This window comes from Colias croceus, chromosome 23, assembly GCF_905220415.1.
Source record: "Colias croceus chromosome 23, ilColCroc2.1".
NCBI lineage: Eukaryota > Metazoa > Arthropoda > Insecta > Lepidoptera > Pieridae > Colias > Colias croceus.
The window spans coordinates 6,978,150-6,999,613 of NC_059559.1; the positions used below are offsets into that span (position 1 = coordinate 6,978,150).

Sequence of the window (21,464 nt, forward strand, 5' to 3'; positions counted from 1 at the left end):
TCTGTCTGTCTGTTACTCAATCACGCCTAAACTACTGAACCAATTTTCATGAAATTTGGTATGGAGATATTTTGATACCCGAGAAAGGACATAGGCTACTTTTAATCCCGGGAAAATGACGCAATCCCGGAAATCCCACGAGAACCGGAATTATGCGGGTTTTTCTTTAACTGCGGGGGCGAAGCTGCGGGCGGAAACCTAGTATGTTTATAAATAACCAATGGTATCGCTTCAAACTTCAAACTAAATGAAGCGATATGATTGGTTATTTAAAAACACATTCCTCGCTACCCATCCTCGCACATTATTGGTGGAAAAGCACCCTTATATCGTAATCGTTGAGAACTTCGTACTTAAGTAATATATTCGAATTAGTGAAGTGAGACTTCTTTAGGCGCGTTGAGAGTAAAATTTCAAGGTGGCGTCATGGCAATACCGTCACGTCATGGATTAAGGGGGCGATTTTGATATTTTTGAATCTTGTCAAAGAAGTTTCACTTCTGACAAATGATTGTCGATGTTGGCCGCCATTTCGGCGATTATGAGAAAACATCTACAACGACGGCCGATCATAGTTCATAGACATTAACCTCTACACTATCGTGGTTGCATCTTCTCGCCCGACGGTGCCCATTGTGTAGAGGGTCCATAAAGTATACAGGGTGTCCCAAGAAGAAGTGATATTCTGAAGCTGGGAGGTAGAGGCCCTAGAGGGCTATCCGAATCACCCCCATATTTGTTAAGCCAATTTTTGGATTTTCGGAGTTTAGTTTTTTTTCCATTCTACAGTATATCACTACTTCTTGGGACACCATGTAGGTATGTGCGGTACGACAAACTTGAGAAAAATCGCGAAAAAACATTCAAATTTTCTCTACATCAGCATGATGCGCCCGCATATGTCCTTTCAAACTACAATTCTGCACAAACCCCTGTCCACACAACGCGCAAACATACCGCCTATCATTCGCATGTATCCTCATATGTTCCTTTAAAGTTTTCTTCCTAGCATACGATTTTTTACAAACACTACACTGATACGTCCTCTCCCCGACATGTTTTATCATGTGCACTTTTAATTCCGTCCCCGTATAACACTTATACGCACACATTTCACACTGAACGTCACGTACTTCAAGATGGCGTCGCTTGACATGTGACGACAAAGCGTATCGCCGCCTAAATACCGCGTCACAAACATTGCACTTATATTGCAATGGCGGCTCACCGTGCACTTCGACCATATGTTTGTGCTTGTTAAAATAATCCGCGAAACGTAACGGACACTTTGTACACTTATTTTTCTTGACAGATCGATGCACTATACTGTTATGGCAGTTGAACTTGTGTTGGGAGGGGAACACTTTTTTGCACAAATCACAAGGAAACGAACCGTTTTCGTGCGAGTATCTCCAATGGACTTTTAGCCGCTTTTTCGTCATATAACCCGCGCCACATTGTTCGCAAACAAAGTTTCTATAATGAACGTTCATATGACGTTCTATGGATCCGAAGGTTTCGAAGTTAAACCCGCAGATTTGGCATTGAAATTCGTTGCCCTTTATGAGCTTGAAAGGTACGATTCTGTCGCTGTATTGCGTGAATATTTTCTTCTTATGCGCGCTGCTCAAGTGGGTTTTTAAACCGTTTAAATTCTCCACATTTTCGTTACATATTGTACATTTTAAATCCGACACATGAGCATAGACAACGAAGCTCTCCGCGGAGAATTTGGTTAGAATTTTCTTCATGAGACCCTTGCAGTTTTCTGAGTCTTGGTGATTTTGGAGTTTCTCAAAGCTATCGATTTCTTTTCTACAATAATAGCAGAGTATACCAGATCTTCTTTTCGGTTTGAACGGCGCCATGTTGGAATGTTCCAGCAATATTGTTATATTGTTGACGAGCGCCATCTTTTCCGTCAAATACATGGACGAACTTTTCCGCTGTCGTTCTAAGAGGTTTTTGATCGTGTTCGCATTTATTAGTTTTCCTGGAAAATTATTAATAATGTTATATTTTTGCAATAATTAGTTCAATTAAAAATTTGCGTTTAGTCTGCTTGTGGATTAGAAAATAGAATTTAGATTTTAGGAGATTTTTTTTAAGTATGCATATCTGTTTAATTTTTGGACACGTCGAGACTCAAGATCATAAAAAAAGAGCGTGTGTGCCGTGCACACGTGTCTGAAGTGAAACTTCTTCTGCAAAATTCAAAGATACCAAAATCGTAGCCTTACTCCATTACGGTATTGCCATGACGCGACCTTGAAATTTTAATCTCCATGGTCCTAAAGAAGTTTAACTTAAAAAAAAAAACATTTAAACAACCATTTATAAATTTCTAAAACTACCTTCAATTTTATCAATTTACCTTTCAAAGAATCCAAATGTTTGACATAATTGTCACAAGTATGGAAGAGGGTAGCTCTAGTTGGCAAAGGTTTTAAACTGTTCTTGGGAAATCTAGATAATAGTTCCGCTTCCCCTGGCACCATATTATCATCATTATTTTGCAATAGTGTACTGGAGGTAGCTGAAAAATAAAAAAAAATATTGTTTATTTGTGTTGTTTTAATAGCATCTTTATTAGGAATGCTAGGGGTAAAGCAGATTGAAAAATTCCTCGATTTGGAGCCATACAACCAGAAAAAGTGTGGATTTTTCTTATTTTTTGAAAAATAACTTAACACAAAATTCATTTTTCTGAACTGCCAAAACATCCTATCTCCAGTTACTAGGTTATCCGTTCATTTCGCTACACATTGTATTATTAAACTAGCTGTGCTCCGTAGTTTCACCCTTATTGCTCCGCTCCTGTTGGTCTTAGCGTGATGGTGTATAGCCTATAGGATTCCTCGATAAATGGGCTATCTAACACCGAAATCGGACCAGTAGTTCCTGAGATTAGCGCGTTCAAACAAACAAACAAACAAACTCTTCAGCTTTATTTATCGAGGAAGGCTAGAGGCTATATATCATCACGCTAAGATCAACAGGAGCAGCAGCGGAGCAATGCGTAACATACAGCTAGTAAATTATAATAGTATCATAACTAACATTGTAACAGTAGAATATTATATAAATAACTAGCAGTCCGCCCCTGCTTCGCCCGTGGTACATATTTACGTTTTCTCTACATAAGAACCATCCTCGTACTTCAAGGAATATAATAAAAAAAGAATTAACGAAATCGGTTCAGCCGTTCTCAAGTTATGCGCTTACCAACACATTTTGGGATTCATTTTTATATTATACCTACATTTATACTTTGTATTGTTACCTCTTGATGGAACTGCATTTAATAGTAAAGAAACACACAATTCGCTAGTTTTTAATAACAAAAAACTATGACCGGCTTCGAAACATACCTGTACAATATAAGTACCTGTTATTTTAATTTTTAGTATATCTGCAAATAAAAATTATATTTAAACAATTATGTTTCTAATTACTCACTAATATCATCATCTTGAATATAATCATCATCATCATCACCATCATCAGAGTCCTCGCCTTCCAATTTAACTTTAACCTCTGGTTTCACATCTTGATTTTGTTTCTTCCAGTCACTATCATTGTCGTTCACTGAAATTTTAGAAATTATATCCAACTAATATAATAAATGCGAAAGTTTGTGAGGATGGACGTTTGTTACTCTTTCACGCAAATACTACTGAACTGATCACAATGAAATTTGGTATGTACGTAGCTGAAGACCCAGAAACGGGAACTATGCAGTTTTTCTTTGAAAACGCGGGAGAAGCCGCGGGCGGAAATCTTGTAAGTCTTCAACAATGTTTTAACTGTAAAAAGCCTGATTTATAATCGCCAAGTGTCATCAAAAAATTGTTTGCTAAATTGTTCTATGTCACGTACTTATGTGTATGTTATGGGATAACAGATAGTTGTGACTGTTAAAAAAAATGTTTGCGTGTACTAGTGTACACACGTAAGAAGTGAAACTTCTTTATGACCCTTTTTTAAAAAAAAATAATTTACTAAGTATATGCAACTTTACAGAAATACATCGAATCACGCGTGGTAGGGATAAGAAAAAGATGGCGCGTAACGGAAAAATGTCACGCGTAAAAAAAATGTTACACTAAATTTTTTTCCAACCCTGATGTTCTTTATTGTAGGTATTTCACTTCAATAATTTCCAAAAAAATAATATTGAAACAATAAACTGAGATGTAACCTATCCTATCTTTCAAGATAGATCAAACTGCCCAAGGGGTGCAAATCAAATTTATAAAATTTATCAGTAAAATCGGTTCAGTAGTTTTAGAGTCCATCGTGGACTAACAATGTGACACAAACTTATTTTATATAAAACTAGCTTACCGCCCACGGCTTCACAAGCTTTGTCTAAAACCTAATAAATCATATACTAAAACCTTCCTCTTGAATCACTCTATCTATTAAAAAAAACCGCATCAAAATCCGTTTCGTATTTTTAAAGATTTAAGCATACAAAGGGACATAGGGACAGAGAAAGCGACTTTGTTTTATACTACGTAGTGATATATGTATATTGATAATCCTTTGACCATGTGAATAAAGCCATAGGTAAATTAATATACTATATTATTACTAGCTTACCACCAGCGGCTTCGCCCGCTTTCTGCAAAACGATTTGAGATTTAAACTATCCTATCTCTCAAGTTGGATATACTGTACTATAATCGGTTAAGTGGTTGTCCATTGAGGACAAACATTGTGACACGAGATTTATATATATTAAGATTACTTACTACTTATAAACACTGGCTCCTTGCTCATCGCTGCTACTAGATCCTGCTCTGCTCTTATGACCATGGTTCGGAAGGTATTGGCTTCCCGCAGATGTTTCACGCATGTTGCACATATTAATCTACTCTGTTTTGATACTATGCATAGCTGAAATGTTTTATGGCATTCTGACTATAGTGTAGTTCAAACTCAAACATTTATTTATTCAATTAGACTTCTTCTAGCACTTTTGAATCGCCATAACAGTTTTAACATTTAACACCGATCCGGAAAGCAGCTATGGAGAAGAACCGCCAATAAACTCCATAGTTAAAATAAAAATAAAATTACATTAGGCATTTTAAAATTACTTGTTAAAAACGACAACGATGTATTATCTCGCACAAAGACTCATTATTTGTTTTATTTAATATCATACTTAAATAAAATATTGAGAACTTACGTATAAATTGAAACATTCTTGAAAAATATCGGAATAAACTTCGCGATACCCATTTTGGATGTATTCTTTCATAAGGTCTCTGTGGCTGCCTTCAATGTTACAAAATCTACATTTCCCGTAAATATTAAATGTTTCTGTTTCCATTTTAATAGAAAAGCATCTATTTTAATAACAAATTGAAATCTACTGAAATCTACATCAACAAAAACAATTCTTGAATTTCGAAATTGACACTTGTGACTTGACAAGAATAATCAACGTCAAGTTTGAATAAAATGTACGTTCGGAAATTTGAAATAAAATTAAAGAGATACACTATATAAAAAATAAGCAATATTTATTTATTCATTCTTACCCAGAATAATTCATTGTACTTACTTAATAAATCTACGTGTATTTGTTACAAGACTTAGGTCATAGATTGATAGTCTTATAATTTCCTATCCAGCACAGCGGCCGCGTTCGATTCAGGTTTATTAAAAAAAAAAAAAAAATATTGGTTTTATGAATGTATACATATTTAAAACGTTACCGGTTGACCTGGGTGGACCTATATTTTGTGGAAAATCCTCTCTACCAGTCTGGGACTCAATATCTTCATTTTCAGGATTAAGAAGAATATTATTACCAATTTGTTATTGGTTAACTTTGATTTTTTGGGAAAATATAATATATACAGTTACCAGCAGTTTTATTTAATTATAATCAATCATCGGGGCTGACTTTTTCTTGCCACCTGACGGTGCATTTACATTAAACGAGCGAATGCTCATTATACACCCATTAAGTCAAATTCTTTTAGTGTAAACTTGGTGTAAACCACAGGTGTAAACAGATGTAGAGCATTATTTGTGATGTTCGTAGTGTTTGAAAAGATTCTATGCAATGTTCTAATACTGAACAACACTGAATACGAGTTTTCGTTCACACTAAAAGATCACGAAGAAATTCTCTTGCCCCCTAGCTTTATGTTCGTTTGATGTAAATGCGCCGTGTACGAATAACTTCCCTTTTTTCTTAAATAAGCACAAATATTCGTATAATAGATTGTATGAATGCTCTTCCATCTAAATATAAATAATAATCTTAATTTTGTTTCATATTACATAATAAACGGGTCAGTGTTTTGGTATTAATAAAATGGGACCTCACATTTTCGTTATGGTAATAATTTAAATAGGCCTCTTTTAGATTTAATTTATGATAAATTACTCACAATGTTATACCGAATTTAACTGAAAGGTAATAAAACGCCAAATATAATAAAATTATTTATTTTTAATACAGTTTCATCGAAAACATTACAATATGAACAATATAAAAATAATTCTAAGAGTCAGTTTCACCACAAACATTAAAAATATTTATTTCGTACATTATTAGTTATTTTAACTGAAATATAAGATAAACTTAATATATCTCGAAGTTCTGATTATTGAAGTAAAACTTCTTCAGGCGCGTTGAGGGTAAAATTTCAAGATCTCGTCATGGCAATACCGTCACATCTGCGACGATTTTGATCTTACCAAAGAAGTTTCACTTCTGTCACGTGTGCTCGGCACACGCTCTTTAATATTAAGAACACTTTACATGGTGCTTTGGGTTTACAATTTTGGTCCCTTATTATTAAAATATAATGAAATATTACGTTAGTTTACTTAGCTGTCTATTTCGTTGATTATAATAAGAAAAGAAGACAGAAAAACAAGAAAGTATTTGTCTTACCACAAAACAATTTAAACACAGTTTAACTTTAAACCAGGGATCTGTCACTTTAATAGTTGTCTATGTGAAATGCGACAAAACCAGATTAAAGAGAACCCGCGCTTAAAGTTAAACCCTGTCTAAAGTTTTTTGGGGTAATACAGTTTATTTTTAATTCTTAAGACAAGAAATATATTATTTTTGTTAAATATGTTGGTATGTCTGTCTGTAGTATCGGAACTCAAGCAGATAAACAATTTGTGACCAAGTTAGATTAGAATAGAAAAGCGGAAAATAAAATAGTTTTTGTTTTGTAAGATTTTTAAAGAATCACCTTGTCGATAATATAAGAAAATATTATTAAGGATTATTACATAAGTTTCATAGCTCATATATTTTATATTAAAGAAATTTCATACAATGTCATCCTTCATACAATGTCATTCTACTAATATTATAAATGCGAAAGTTATAGACCTATGTGTTTGTATGTTTGTTACTCTTTCACGAAAAAACTACTGAACCGATTACAATGAAATTTAGCACACATATAGAGGGTAACTTGGATTAACATATAGAGAGGTTCATATAGAGAGGTTTTATCTCGGAAATTCCACGGGGACGGGAACTATGCGGGTTTTTCTTTGACTACACGGGCAAAGCCGCTGGCGGAAAGCTAGTCATCTCATATAATCATAACCTTTCACATTTTTATATAGCAATTCATGACAAGTCTATTATTTTAAAATTTAGTCGAACTGAAAGAGATTTAAATTTTAAATTACATTAACTTTTTTTGACGTGACAACGTCTTATAATTCGATAAAGCCGGCTGCACGCACGAAAAAACATGACTCATGCGGCGTTACCTCGCTCTGACTCATCTGAGGCGTTCCATGTAAGGCTTGAAGTGCGAGCGAGAGCGCGGAACGAGCGACAAAGAAGCACAATCGGACGTTGTCACGTTCTACTATCGTCAGTAAACCGACTTTACAGACAACCAATTTTTTTTTGTCAATAAACAACATTTTTACATATCTATAAAACTTTTTCTTTCGAAAAAAGCAAGAAGCGAGGCCTTTATATTAATGTTATGATATATTAAAACTATTCAAACAACATTCTGTTCGTTCTTTTTTTATCTTTTTAAAATAACAAGTCATTTGCAAAATCACGCATAAAAATAAATATTTAAAATACGATATTTGTTTTTGCAAAATCACGCTCAAAAAGCAAAATTTTCGAGCTTCCCGCCAAATTTAGGCATAGACAATGACGCTGTCATTGTGACATTTAACTCATTGTATAATCTATGGTTTCTTATTTATCGAATACAGGCTGTTTCACCCTTCTAGTCCGAGTCACAGGTTTATCCTTATCTTCCAACTTCCCAGGGCTCGTTGCCCTTAGCAACGTCTTTTTTCTTAGACTTTTCGTGTCTTTTTTCTTTGTGATTTCAGATGGAGTTTCTATGGGAGTTAAAAATTCGGCTTCTAGGTTTTTAACGATCTTTCTTGAATACGTTTTGTGTGAAGTTTGCGGGGTGAAAAAAGCTTCGTTTGGCGTTGATTTTGGGGTGAAAAATTTCTCTGTTTTTGGAGTATCTGCTTGCGTTATTACTATGTTAGGTCTCGATCTAGTCGGTCTAGGCGTTATTATTTCTAAACTAGGTTTAGATATCACCGGTTCAGGAATTTTAAACTTCAATTTAGGTTTCTCTATTTTCGGCTCTTCCTCCGGATCGTCCAAATTGATTTTTTTGGCGACTTTTCGTTTGATTGGTATTTCTTCTTTTTGCACTATCTTTACCGTGTCTATGGGCAGAGTTTTGCTTTCTGGCGTTTTTGCTTCTTGGATCGTGCTTATTTTGAGCGAATCGAAGTCTATGTCTAATTCTTTTGGTATTTCTGGACGTTTTTCTCTTAAAAGAGCTGAAGATACTAACAAGTTAGATATCTCATTTCGTAGATAAACGTCAATATCATTTTCTGAAAGAATCTCTTGTATCCTAACTATACAATCGTCAGCTTTCTCAAAATTCTTTTCGGACAGTTCAAAAAAGGCCATCTCAATCAAAAATTCGACTTCCAATTCACGAAATTCCTTAAAGCAACTATCCTTCACTAAATTAACTATATATTTCTCGAATTTTTTAGCATTATCCACAAAAATAGACTTCAATTTCGTCTCAGCTAGCGCAAAACTTTTTAACGCACCATTGAAATAATTCCTAGCTATCACATCTTCCTTCGATTTAAAGTACATAGATGCTTCTAGGCTTGCTATCTGGCTTGAGAGAATTGCGCAAGCCGGCATGACGCATGCATAGCATGAGCATGCGTCATGCTTTAAGAACTCCGGTATTACAAACGCGGGTACCGAAATACAAGGCAAGGAGGGGCTTAATTGTGTTCTTATCATACTATCTCTCATAGTTTCTACGTGTTCGTGTTTTGGGGTGAACGATTGGATCTTTTTATTTAAATCTATGTTCGTTATGTGTATGTCGGTTGTGTAGTCTAGTATGTTTTTGAGTGCGTTGTTGATTTTCACCTGGAAAAAATAAATTAATAATTTTAATAATAGTCGTCTAGGATTTGAAAATTTAATTTATCGAGTATGGTGAAAAAAAATTGAAAATACAAATCTTTATTTGCATACAAAAACTAATGTAAAAATATATTATTTTTAACTGCAATTACTTTTAGGGCTGATTTTTCAATCCTTGGTTAAAAATTATTCATCGAATAACGTATTAAACTACCATTTCAAAAATATATTATATTTGTCTGTATTTAACAGTTTACAGGTGACATTTTAAAATGTTCGTGTAATACTTTATTGGACGGATAAATTTTAACCAACGATTGAAAAATCTGCCCTTATTAGAATAGTAAGAAATAAAGGAACGTGTAGACTGTAGATGGTCCGTAAATTACGAAATTTTTTCATGTCGGTCGGAATCACAACCCCACATTTAACTTAAATATAATATATTTTTTTTGTTTGAACTCGCTAATCTCGGGAACTCTGGAACCGATTTGATAAATTCTTTCAACATCGGATATGTGCCAAGTGCGATAATATATACAACTTCCCTTTTTCATGTTTTTATCATTATTTTTATTGTTTTTGTTTATACAAATAACTAGAGCATTCTTTTATTGTTTTTTTTTTCTTACTTGAGCATCCTCAGGCCAGCAAGTCTGTATAAATACCCCATATATTACCCCCTGCCCCTTGCCCCCGCTTACTCATACCTACTCCTAGTTATTTACTTCCAACTACCCTCATTATACTTACCTATATATCATTATACTTTACTACTTATACAAAGCTCCACAGTTTGTCTGTTTGAACGCGCTTATCTCAGGAACTACTGAGCCAATTTTAAAAATTCTTTATTTTTATATTTTTTTCGCATTTTCACTTACTTGGGCATCCTCAGGCCAGCAAGTTTGTGTGTTTGCACTATATATAACCCCCTGCCCCTTGCCCCCGCTTGCCCCTAACCCTGCCCCACCCGCTGTTTTTGCCCGACGCCACAATTTCAGATATTTACACAGTTTTACACATTTCTCCGTTGATAAACATGTATTGTATTTTAGGAGGAGGTTGTTTCTACGTCTGGTTGTCCATACTGTGCCTGAAAAATGTAATAATATTGTAAAAAAAGTGTGTATGTCACGTGTCAGAAGTGAAACTTCTTTGGAAAGATTCTAAGGTACTAAAATCGTCACCTTACTCCATGACGCGACCTTGAAATTTTTACTCTCAACGCGCCTAAAGAAGTTTCACTTCGAAAGATAAGTATACGACTTACATATTTACCATAATAACAAAGTTATAAAATAAATGAAGGAATAGCATGAAAATGTAGTATATCAATATTATCAACGTGATGGTAACTCAGTCTGGCTTTGTCAAGCCACAACCACTGAACCGATTTGGATGAAATCTGGTACAGAGATAGCTGAGACCTGAGATAGGTCAGAGGATAAGTTCTACTCGGGAAATTATACGGAAACGGGAACTTTGCGGGATATCTTTTGACTACGCAGACGAAGCCGCCGGCGGAAAGCTAGTTCAAAATATAAATGGTAATAAGTTATAAAAATAGGGCATGATAGTTTTCCCCGTGGTTTTCCCTAAACATATAAAAAAACTTAATTTCATCACATATAAAACTAAAAATATAAAAAAATAAACTCACCCACAGTAGCAGTAGCCAAATAATGTCTTTGTATAGTGTTCATTGCTAACAGTGAATTCAAACCAGAATCGGGACACAACAATACTTGCGCCTCCATCAATCTGCCGAGCGCTAAGTCCACTGAAAATAAAACAATATAAAAAAAATAATGATGTGATTAAAAAAAAATGTTGTGTGGTTTTAGGAAACCACGGTAAAAGTGAAACATTCTTTCACACTATAGACATTTAACTAAAAATTATCGTGTTTGTACGATAATTATCGTACGTATCGTGCGTCACGCGACATGCGCTACACAGACCAAAAAGTTTGAGACGATGTAATAAAAGTTTCACTTTAATAATTCAGAACAAAATATGAAATAGTCGTTGTCAAAGGTAAAATAAATAAATTAAATAAATATTTCAGGACAATTTTCACACACGGCACGATCTGATCCCATACTAAGCTTTCGCTTGTGTTATGGACACCAGATGGCTGATAAACATACATATATATGTAATTTTAAACAAATACTTAAATAGATAATTAACACCCAGACACAGAGCAAACGTCTATGTTCATCACACAAATATTTGCCCTGGGTGGGAATCGAATCCATGACTTCTGGCTTGGATGGCAGGGCCACGAAAAACCAAGCCAAGGTCAGTCCTATTATAATACTACTAGATTTCCGCCCGCGGCTTCGCCCGCGTTTGCAAAGGAAAACCCGCATAGTTCCCGTTCCCGTGGGATTTCCGGGATAAAAAATATCCTATGTGTTTATCCAAGTTACCCTCTATATGTGTGCTAAATTTCATTGTAATCGGTTCAGTAGTTTTTACGTGAAAGAGTAACAAACATCCATACATCCATAAATCCATACTTACAAACTTTCGCCTTTATAATATATATTAGATAAATGCGAAAGTTAGCGAGGATGGTGTGTGTGTGTTTGTTACTCTTTCACTTAAATACTACTGAAACGATTACAATTAAATTAATGTGCGCACATATAGAGGGTAACTTGGATCAACACGTAGGATAGGTTTTATCCCGGAAATCCTACGGGAACGGGAACTATGCGGCTTTTCTTTGAAAACGCGGGCGAAGCCGCGGGCGGAATGCTAGTTATCATATAAAGATATGCAAGGAAATTACAATAATTTTATCAAAATCGGTCAAGCATAACTAACAACTTCCTCTAGCTTCAAACTACATTCAAAACTACCCACATACAAAACTTCATACAAAACTACCATACCAAATCCGTTTCGAACATAGCAACAGACAAATACACAAACATTTTCATAGAAATATTTATAAAACTCACATTGCATATCCGGATATAACTTGAAAGCGTTCACGATATGCGCTTGCGCAGTTCTTAACAAAATGGCTGCCGCTGTGTGTCGCTTGCTTTTGACGTAATATATCTGTAATTAAAATAATAAAAGAAGCTAATAAAAATATTTATGGAATTAAAATAATAAATGTTTAATTTTTTTTGGTAATACAAAAACTATTCTTTCTTTTCATACTAATAGGATAATTTTGAAGCTAATCAAATTTATGTCAGACACAAGTGATAACTGCGTTAAAAACAACCGACTTCAAACTTGCACTTGCAAAAATGCCCATAAAATAAAAATCCGAAGGCCTATCCGAAGAAAATTTTTATGGGACCAATTCGACACCATCCCGCATCGAACAAAAAAAAGAATCACGTAAATCGGTTCAGAAACCTCGGAGTAATCGGTGTACATACATAAAAAAAAAACATACCGGCCGAATTGATAACCTCCTCCTTTTTTTGAAGTCGGTTAAAAAATATGTATCTAAATATTACATAGCTATTGCATAGCTTCTATCGCGGGCCTTGAGCGCGGGGACCGATTCGAGAAATTCCGTAACGAAAAAACCTCACGCTCCCCACTCCGACGGGCGGAGGTGTGGCTTGAAGGCATGCAATAGCTTTACCACGGCAGTCCCCGAGTGCCACACGTCTTTTTTTCTTTAGATGTTATATAAAGATTCAAGATATCATAAAATTTATGTCAGTAACATTTTAAAACTGGAAAAAATATATAGTTACATCCCTGCTAATATTATAAATGCGAAAGTATCTTTGTCTGTCTGTTACGCTTTCCCGCTTAAACCTCTCAACCAATTTTGATTAAATTTGGCACAGACAATCTTTAGACCCTGAGAAAGAACATAAGCTACCTTTTATTGCGAAATATGTACCTCGGGCAAAGCCGGGGCGGACCGCTAGTACCTAATAAATTCCTTTTATAAAAGTTCAAGTAATACAGTTTCCTTCAACTAAGCCATTAATATAATTAGATCATTAAAAATTAAAATAACATTTACAAAAAAAAAAAACTTACCGCAACTTCACAAATGAAAACCAACGCAGTCTCCATAGATTCCTTTGTTCCCAGCACACCGGTCCACAGTTGAACAGCATTTGCTGAGATGCTATCAATTTCTGGATACTGTCTCTCAGCGTGATATACTATGATACCAACGTTTCGTATGTAGGAAACCCTAAAATGTAATTTTTTTAATAATATTAAGAGTTCAGCATTTGCTGATAACTACATAGTGTAACAAAGTCGCTTTTTCTGATCCTATGATGATTAAATCTTTTAAACTCCGCAGCGGATTTTGATGGGTTTTTTTTAAATAGATTCCAGATCACTCTGATTCTCGAGGAAAATTTATTTTTTCCTTAGTCAGTAAATAGATATATCAAATAAAATTTTAATGTTTATCCTTCTATATAATTACTAGCGGTCCGCCCCGGCTCCGCCCGTGGTACATGTTTACGTTTTCTCTCCATAAGAATCATTCTCGTATTTCAAGGAATATTATAAAAAAAATAACGAAATTGGTTCAGCCGTTCTCGAGTATTGCGCTTAGCAACACATTTGGTGATTCATTTTTATTATATAGACAAGCTTACCACCCGCGGCTTCGCCCGCTTTGTCTAAAACCTAATAAATTATATACCAAACCTTCCTCATGAATAACTCTATCTATTAAAAAAACCGCATCAAAATCCGTTGCGTAGTTTTAAAGATTTAAGGATACAATGGGACATAGGGACAGAGAAAGCGACTTTGTTTTATAGTATGTAGTGATGTTGTATTGATAAAAACTTATAGTTTAGTTAATAATAACTTACTTATCGCCCAAAAACTTGCTCAATCTAAGGCACATGTTCGCCAACTGTAAAGCATGTACTGTTCTATGTACATGTAACAATTGTTGAACTATCACTTCGCAAATTCGTTGGAAATGGGCCAGCCGGTGGTGAGGTACTGAAAACAAGTTGAATTATATATTTTAGGAGTTTGAAGAAGAGAAAAGCTTGAATGACATAATAAATCTAGTATTTTTATTATTACAAATGTGTAATTGCTTCTTTTATTTATTTCTTTTTATTTTATTGTAAAGTTAATCTGTAATTTTTAAATAAACAGTCACCTTCAATAATTCATATGATTATTGTATTTAAACGAAATCTATTGCGGTCATAAGTGCCTATTCATAATAGCTTTTCTTTGAGACATATATAATTTTGAATTTTTGTTTATTTGACATTTTAAACCCTTAAATCAAATTTTGACTTTCACTTTACACATTGAGTTGCACTTAACACAATTACCTACACTTTACACACTAACTTACACTTCACACTTTCACTTCATACATTATACATACCATCACCCAAGTCCCGTATGAAGCTCGCCAACAATTCGACGCCACGAATCGAGTCCTTCGTCGCTGTGTGTTCTTGAGATAGTGTTCTAAGCACTACACTTTTGTCTAAGTCGAGTAACTGAAATTTTAGATAAAATGGTAAAAAAAGGTATTTTTTTTACATTTTGAATATGTAATGTTATACGAAAAAATAATCTTCTATTGCTTGTTGAAGTGAAACTTCTTTAAGCGAGTTGAGAGTAAAATTTCAAGGTCGCGTCATGTGCAATACCGTCACGTCATGGATTACTTGCCGAGCCTTACGGCTACGATTTTGGTATCTCTAATTCGCACCAAAAAAGTTTCACTTCTGACTCGTGTGCTCGGCACACACGCTTTTTTTAAACAGAAAATTTTTTTTTCAAGGTGTATGCGAAAAAAACCCTAAAATACGTCATATTTAAACCTCGACTTACACTTTACAACTTTAAAATTTAGAATTATGACGATTCAAAAATACTTCACTATCACTACAAAATATAAAACAAAGTCGCTTTCTCTGTCCCTATGTCCCTCTGTATGCTTAAATCTTTAAAACTACGCAACGGATTTTGATGCGGTTTTTTTTAATAGATAGAGTGATTCAAGAGAAAGGTTCGAGTATATAATTTATTAGGTTTTAGACAAAGCGGGCGAAGCCGCGGGCGGTAGCTAGTCAAATATAAAATTGAGTTTTTAATTGAGTATGAGTTTGAGTTCCAACTCACTTGTTCCGTAGGTTTCCATCCATACTTTTCGCTCGCATCGAGCAAATCTTGTTCCGATTTTATGAACAGCAATGCTACATACACCATCTTATCTTCTAATGTTAGTTTCTGAAAACGAGAAATTTGTCAATTTTAGTAAGTAATTAGTTATTTTAAAGAATAAAAAATTTCGATCACGTGGCGGGATTTGAACCCGCGTCCTCTAGGGATGTTAGCGATTTTTTGGTTGTATAAATAAATATAAATATTTCGGGACAATTTTCACACATGGCACGATCTGATCCCGTACTAAGCTTTCGCTTGTGTTATGAAAATCAGATGGCTGATAAACATACTTATATAATTTTAAATAAACTTATATAGATAATTAACACCCAGACACAGAGCAAACATCTATGTTCATCACACAAATATTTGCCCCGGGTGGGAATCAAACCCACAACCTCGGGCTTGGAAGGCAGGGCCACTACCGACCAAGCCAACCGGTCACTCGAATATAACAGTACTGTATTTTTTCTGGGTCTTTACTCACCTTCCAATCCATGTCATTTATTATTTCTTTGACAATTTGTTTGTATCTATCATTCTGTATCCATCTCACTATGCTCGGAGTTTTTAGAATGATGTCGTAAAATGTATCCTTTATTACTTTTTTGTCTTCAGCTGTAAATTTAATAGAAAAATTGAAATAATAACATGCAAGTAATTTTAGTATTTTATTGTAGCGACACCTCGCTCTGAATCGCGCAAGCGAAATGTTTTCGCTACAGAGCATATATACAACTTTCAGACATCATCCATCGGGGCCTTACCGGCCCATTTTCCGATGGAAGAATTCCACCTTCCTTCCTCCACATATAATATTGTTTTTTTAGAGCACATATAAATTAAATTTCAATATATTAAATGCGAAAGTTTGTGAGGATGGATGTATATTTGTTACTGTTTCGTGCAAATACTACTGAACCGATTACAATGAAATTTGGTATGTAGGTAGCTGAAGACATAGGCAAGATTAGGCTACTTTTTACCCGGAAATCCCACAGGATCGGGAACTAAGCGGGGTTTTCTTTGAAAACGCGAGCGAAGCTGCGAGCCGAAATCTAGTATTTCTTAAATTTGTTGTTCTATAATCACTTAAGAAATGGCTAGAACCTTTTTAACGGGACTTGCGCTTCTAACTCTATAATTTATGAAAGATCTGACAAACAGTACAGAAAACACAAAGTTTAACAAAACTATCACTGTAACACCAAAAATTTAGCAAAATCTGTTTAGCAGGTTATACATATTAAACTGACCAACTAGCTAACTTTTTCATACATTTTAAATTACTTACCGCAACCCAAAAAACTATTAGAATTGACCATTTTGTACAAAGACAGTATAACACCTGTTATTGGTGCTAACGATGGCCACAGTTTCTCGTATATAGCAAATTCATGCTTTAATAGTTCACTGAAAATAAAATATATTATTTATTTGTTGTAAGTAAAACTGAAAATAAAATATATATTATTTACTAGCGGTCCGCCCCGGCTTCGCCCGTGGTACATGTTTACGTTTTCTCTACATAAGATCCATTCTCGTACTTCAAGGAATATAATAAAAAAAGAATTATCGAAATCGGTTAAGCCGTTCTCGAGTTATGCGCTTACCAACACATTTTGCGATTCATCTAATATATAAAAATCAATGCCACTTTTCGTTGTAATTCCATAACTCGAGAACGGCTGAACCGATTTCGATAATTCTTTTTTTATTATATTCCTTGAAGTACGAGGATGGTTCTTATGTAGAGAAAACGTTAATATGTACCACGGGCGAAGCCGGGGCGGACCGCTAGTTTTTATATATAAGAAGATTTATTTATTTCGATTGTATAAGCTTATAGTTTTTAATTATAAGTGTAGGTAAATTTACAATAATTACAAATTATTTTGAGACTACAAGGTACCTTACTATTAAAACACAAATTTATTACAAATTTATGTTGAGAATTCAGAATAGGCCTTAACTACAAGGTAGCTTACTTACTATTAAAACACAAATTATTATTTATCAAAAATATAAAAAAACGTATTAAATAAATAAAACCTTTTAAAAAATCATGGATACATTCTATCTTTGCTATGCATCAAAGAGTCAAGAAGGGACAGACAGACAGACAATACAGACAGGCATTTATAATATTATATTGAGTTAGAAAGAGATAGAAGACTGTATAGTACTTTCTCTCTCTACTTACGCAAGCGCATTTAGCGCGATAAGGCAGAGATCAACGCTTTATTTCTTTCAACAGAGATGACATAAGGACACTGCAGTATTTTCTTTCAAAATGTTTTTCTTTCTCATATTTCCTCCATATTGTATTTTAAAATTGAACATCATTGTTAAATAATAAAAAAACTTACCTAAACTTAATATGCTTCAAAAACGGTTTAATATCAACACCACCCTCCATAGTTTCGCACGCGCTCAGCACGGATAAAAACTGCAAATCTTGATTATCATTGTCCTCAACTTTCGCCGCTTTTCCTTTCATATCGACCACCAAACTCATATATTTCTCATTATTCACATCTTGCGAGAAGGCCAAACTCAAAAACGCGTCGCGAATACCTCTTTCGTACATTTTATTGTCCAATTCACAAATACTTTTATTATACAGCCCGCGGCTGACGTTTTTAAAATCACCCGCCTTTAAATTCTCCAACTCTTTTGACAGATAAATGTCAAAAAGCGTTATGGAAAACTCGTAGTTTCCCGCCTTGTGCAACAAGATGGCGGCGTTGTGAACATCTGTTTGCAATTTTACGTGATATTTACTAATATTAACACAACCAGCTGCTTTCAATTCGTCCAAAATCGAATACTGTTGTTCTCTTATCGCGTGAAATACTTCCGATTTCGATGAAAAAGAATTATCATTTACGGCTTTATTTATTAAGTTTTTCACCAAAAAGCTTAGTCGTAGAGCGTCGTGTAGACCAGTTTTTATATTACAATTTTCGCATTTGACTAACTGGCTGCACTTTTTCGCTTTACCCATTAAAAATAAAACGAAATTCAAGCAACTGCTTTCCATATTTGAAACATTCATTTCATACGATTCAATCCAGAGTCGGAGCATTTGATTTAAAAATGGATATGTAGCGTACATTAAGCTCTTATATCCCAATTTCTCTGTTGTTTCACACGAAACTATCAAGTTTTTGAACACATTATCTATATTGTTGGCACGTTTACTAAATATATACAAAAACGAGTTCAAATAAAACGTTTGGAAGCAGTGAAATATATCCGCACGATGGCCCAGTAAAGATATACATGTTCTTATAATATCTTCCAAAGGAGAGTTTTTAAAGTCAATCTTACTCGAGTTTTCCGTTACAACATAGATGCAATCATTGAATCTCACATATAATTCCGTTAATTGTTTATCATTACTCTCTTTAATAGCATCCGCGTGTGTAGCAATCGCATCGAATATCTTACGAAAACTCTCGTTCAAGTCAGTTGTAGCATCACCAAAGATGTAATACATTTTTTTAACAATAATCGGTAATAAATTAGTGCAGAAATCGTTAATATCTTTGTATATCGTTATCACTTTGGCCAAGTCGTCATTGAATTTTGGTAATAGTTTCTTTATGGCCAGCTTTGTTTTTAGTTTTTCGATGTACGTTAGTCGATCGGCAAGTATGCTCCAATACGTTTTGTGGTAATCGTTGAGAAGGTTGTTTACTTCACATTCAAAAGGCATGAAGGATAATTTGAGAATGAGTTCTGGTGGTACAGATGTGCTCTGAAAATACGAAATAATATTTAGACGAAACAATAAAATATCACGGTAATTTTATTCTGACATTGTATGTTTTAATTTTACTTATAATAATCGAATTATATTATGTAAGCATGTTTTATTTTAGTACATGAGCTGCATTACTGCTAAGTATCAACAAAATCTATTCATTGGTTTTTGTGTAAAACACAAACAAACTAAAAGAGTATATCTATCCATCCTCACAAACTTTTACATCTATACTTATATTATAAAGCTGAAGAGTTTGTTTGTTTGAACGCGCTAATCTCGGGAACTACTGGTCCGATTTGAAAAATTATTTCGGTGTTAGATAGATTATGACCAACAGGAGTGGAGCCACAGGGGTGAAACCGCGCGGAGCAGCTAGTTTATAATATAAGTATTGAGTCTGATATTCTCTTTTCTGTTAATAAAAAAGTGTGTAGATAAAATATTCGCAACGGATTTTGATGCGGTTTTTAATAGATGAGTGATTCAAGAGGAAGGTTTTGATATATAATTTACTAGGTTTTAGACAAAGCGAGCGATGCCGCGGGCGGTAAGCTAGTTTTATTATTAAGGAAAAACATATGCAACGAAAAAGTAGCAACTCAAACAGAAAACTCAACCTCACCTGTCTGACGATATATTTATGTACATGATAAATACACGCAAGGCTCTTCACTCGCTGCTCTCCCTCCAAACCTCTGTTTTGTCTCACGCACTCTATACATAGTTTTATTAGTTCTGTGTTGTTTATTCTTTGCCTCCATGATGGTACCTTTTCTAAGTTCCTGTAATTTAGGATTTTATAGATACATTATACAATATTAAATTATGTTTTTCACAATTAACAAGTGATAACTGCGTTAAAAACAACCATTTTCAAACTTGCACTTGCAACATTTACAAATACAGACAAAAATGCTCATAAAATAAAAACTACTGGGCCTATCCGAATAAAATTTTTATGGGACCAATTCGACACCATCGCGCATCGAACAAAAAAAGAATCACGTAAATCGGTTCAGAAACCTCAGAGTAATCGGTGTACATACATAAAAAAACATACCGGCCGAATTGATAACCTCCTCCTTTTTTTGAAGTTATAAAAAGCACTTCTGATAAAGTCTAAACTGATAAATTATTTTGTTTCGAGCTTAAAAATTATTCACTACAGATTCAAGCTCAGTATCTCTATTTTGCAATTATAAAAAAATATGGTTTCATTTTTTTACATATTTTCTAGTATGCTTATTATTGCTTACAGATGTAGTTACATCAGGTGATCATCAAAGAGATTTTTTTTTAACCTAAAATTAAACTATAGCACATTTTTAAAGGTCTAATACATATACAATAGTTTAATAGTCTCAGTTAATTCAAATTAGGTAATTTATCAAATTTACGCTAAGATATAAACTCCTTTACTAAAAAGAAGAAAACAATGTGTATCGCTAAATAATGAACTTTATCACTACATAGTATAAAACAAAGTCGCTTTCTCTATCCCTATGTATGCTAAAATCTTTAAAACTACGCAACGGATTGTGATGCGGTTTTTTTTAATAGAGTGATTCAAGAGGAAGGTTTTAGTGTATAGTATTTAATTATATTAGACAAAGCGGGCGAAGCCGCGGGCGGTAAGTTAGTATATAATGTAAACTCACCTGCATAATATACATAAAACATTCAACGAAAATGATTGTTTATCTTTGGTCGTCAGTTTCGTAAGCAAAACAATGAAATCCTTACACGCCGTTTCTAAGTTGTAATAGTCGTTTTCAGATCCATGCGCTTTCAGCTTCGTCACAAAGTTATTAGCTTCACTTACAGTCATCTTGAAGAATCATTAATACGATAGGTATTCTCTCTATATTAATATCGTTTTAGAAATTTTGTATTTTGTAAGCACTTTCAAGTTTCAAATAGTGCAACCGTTAGCTAAACTGTCAAATCATCAAATGTCAATTTGATTTTTTTTATTTAATGGCCTGGATACAAGACTTTTTAGCCGATTGTTGTCTGTAATGCCCGGTTTACATTATTCCAGTCCAGCGATCCAGCCTAGTACTGGAATGCTTACTAAAA

At 34.2% G+C, this 21,464-nt stretch overlaps 2 protein-coding genes across 2 annotated transcripts; both read right to left on the reverse strand.

Annotated features, from left to right (window-relative positions):
- Positions 1-287: 287 nt before the first annotated feature.
- LOC123702251 (zinc finger protein 155-like) lies at positions 288-5,421 on the reverse strand. The gene is made up of 5 exons (XM_045649944.1): positions 5,198-5,421; positions 4,758-4,902; positions 3,460-3,588; positions 2,375-2,536; positions 288-1,993 (listed from the first exon to the last, which is right to left on the reverse strand). The coding sequence occupies exons 1-5, from the start codon at positions 5,339-5,341 to the stop codon at positions 864-866; spliced, it is 1,710 nt and encodes a 569-aa protein (XP_045505900.1). The 5' UTR covers positions 5,342-5,421; the 3' UTR covers positions 288-863.
- Positions 5,422-7,854: 2,433 nt separating this feature from the next.
- LOC123702253 lies at positions 7,855-21,254 on the reverse strand. Its single transcript, XM_045649945.1, has 13 exons — positions 21,044-21,254; positions 20,008-20,167; positions 17,983-19,376; positions 16,908-17,026; positions 16,101-16,231; positions 15,569-15,676; positions 14,823-14,940; positions 14,284-14,419; positions 13,484-13,643; positions 12,427-12,529; positions 11,115-11,234; positions 10,336-10,547; positions 7,855-9,454 (listed from the first exon to the last, which is right to left on the reverse strand). Exons 1-13 carry the CDS (start codon positions 21,211-21,213, stop codon positions 8,222-8,224), a joined length of 4,164 nt encoding a protein of 1,387 aa, XP_045505901.1. The 5' UTR covers positions 21,214-21,254; the 3' UTR covers positions 7,855-8,221.
- Positions 21,255-21,464: the final 210 nt, after the last annotated feature.